The sequence below is a fragment of the Drosophila eugracilis genome, unplaced genomic scaffold, assembly GCF_018153835.1.
Source record: "Drosophila eugracilis isolate 14026-0451.02 unplaced genomic scaffold, ASM1815383v1 contig_2154, whole genome shotgun sequence".
NCBI classification, from domain to species: domain Eukaryota; kingdom Metazoa; phylum Arthropoda; class Insecta; order Diptera; family Drosophilidae; genus Drosophila; species Drosophila eugracilis.
Genome location: NW_024573038.1, coordinates 640802 through 642699, shown reverse-complemented (window position 1 = coordinate 642699; position 1898 = coordinate 640802). Strand labels below are relative to the sequence as shown.

The 1898-nt window shown below is 42.4% G+C and overlaps 1 protein-coding gene across 1 annotated transcript; it reads left to right on the top strand.

Annotated features, from left to right (window-relative positions):
• The first annotated feature begins 661 nt into the window (after positions 1–661).
• Positions 662–1389, top strand: LOC108116750 (28 kDa heat- and acid-stable phosphoprotein-like). Its single transcript, XM_041818308.1, has one exon. It carries the CDS (start codon positions 696–698, stop codon positions 1320–1322), a length of 627 nt encoding a protein of 208 aa, XP_041674242.1. The 5' UTR covers positions 662–695; the 3' UTR covers positions 1323–1389.
• Positions 1390–1898: the final 509 nt, after the last annotated feature.

Below are 1898 nucleotides of genomic sequence, written 5' to 3'. Positions count from 1 at the left end.
ATATATTTTTAAAGTTTAATAATAAAAACTGACTGTCAAAACGAAAAGACTTTTCTGAAAGAGTAGCACAAAAGACGAGGAAATATATTGGGCGAATAAATGACGCAGAAGTGAGATATCATCAACAAAGTATAATAAAGACAGGGATATTCCTCAGGACACCAGTGGAGTAAAGCCTCCTTAAAAGCGCCGCAATTATAATAAAAAGCAAAAATTACAGTTGACAAAAAGTAATTTGAGTGAAATTTGCGTTTCCTTGACCTAAATTAAATTCTGGGTAAGTCACTCATTAGAAGCTATTAGTGTCGGGATTTTTCTCGAATTTAATGTCAACCAATAGAAGTCTTTGCCCCACTTTGGATAGAATGTCGTGACTACAAGGTCATAACTTAAGAACTAAATCACTTACTCACTGGAAACAGTAGGTAGTAAAGGTCACTCACCTGAAAAAAAAAAATGAAAATTCTTAATGGAGAACGAAATAAATTGTTAGTTAAACTTATCTACGTGACTAATTGTTAGTTAAACTTATCTACGTCATCTATCTTTACATAATGTTAGGAACGATATTAAGCTACTCAGCAAGATAAAGGATAATACAAAAGGTTTTCGTTGACAAGACTCTGGCTACACTTTTGGGCAGAACTGTGCAACACTGGAAATAAATTAATTAGAAATAGAAGTGACAGGTAATCATGCCACGAGGAAAGTTCGTCAACCACAAGGGTCGCAGTCGCCAATTCACATCGCCCGAGGAATTGCGACAGGAATCAGAGGAGGATGGTGATCAGACCAGCGGCTCGGGCGCTGAAAGCGAGACTAAGGCTGGAGGCAGTGCCGGGGCAGGTTCATCCAAAGCTAAGGCGCCTGTACCTCATAGACTTCCAGTAAACCGCAATCGAAAGTCTCGATCAGCTGCAGGAGCAGCTAGCTCTTCGGCATCCGAGTCTGGTGAGGCTTCCGAGCGTGATTCCGAATCTCAAGCTCGCAATGCCAAAAAGGGCGTGGCCTCACTCATCGAAATAGAGAATCCCAATAGGGTGACCAAGAAGGTAACACAAAAGCTTTCGGCCATTAAATTGAATGATGGACCCGGTACCGATGGCAAGGGCGGTGTCAAACCGGAGCTATCCCGCCGGGAACGCGAACAAAAAGGGCGCCAGCATTACGATAAGCTCCATGGCGCTGGAGAGACCGCCGAGGCTAAGGCTGATTTGGCCAGATTGGCTTTAATCCGGCAGAAGCGCGAGGAGGCGGCCGCCAAGAGGGAGGCGGATAAGAAGGCAGCCGAGGTGCGACCCAAAAAAACAGGTGCCAAGTAAAGAATCTGTATTATATATTAAATATGCCTTTCGCCAGAAATAAAGCTTTATTTATATCCAATAAAAACAGAATTCCTCCTGTAAGCTCAGTCAGTGATAACTTCTATGCTATTTCTGTTAAAATTTATAGTTAATTTAAAAGAAATGTCACAGGACGGGTAGGCCCAGTTTCGCCGTCGTTCGAGTTCCTTGTCGTAGTCCCTCGAAATAAAGTTCTAACTTCTGAAAGAAAATGCAAATTTTCCAGTTAGCCGACATATTTTGGTAGGAAACCTGAAAACACATCTCACTAGCTCTCCCCTTTTCCTTTTTCCCTTTTGCCAAGCAAAAATGCTAATTAAAGTCAGAACGCAATGTTGCGGAAAAATGTTTTCGTCCCCGAAGAAAGGAGGGTAGGGAAGAAGTACAAGAATGGAAGCTTAAAGGTCGCTTTGGGCAGCTCCCTTCTCACCTACCGGCCGTTGTTGTTGGTGGCAGCGTTGCACTGTTATTGTTCTCGGCATCAAAATTTAAAGCAGAGTGTCACCCGAAAAAATTATACTCGATTTAATTTTCCAGTTCAGTTCTTGTCTGCTT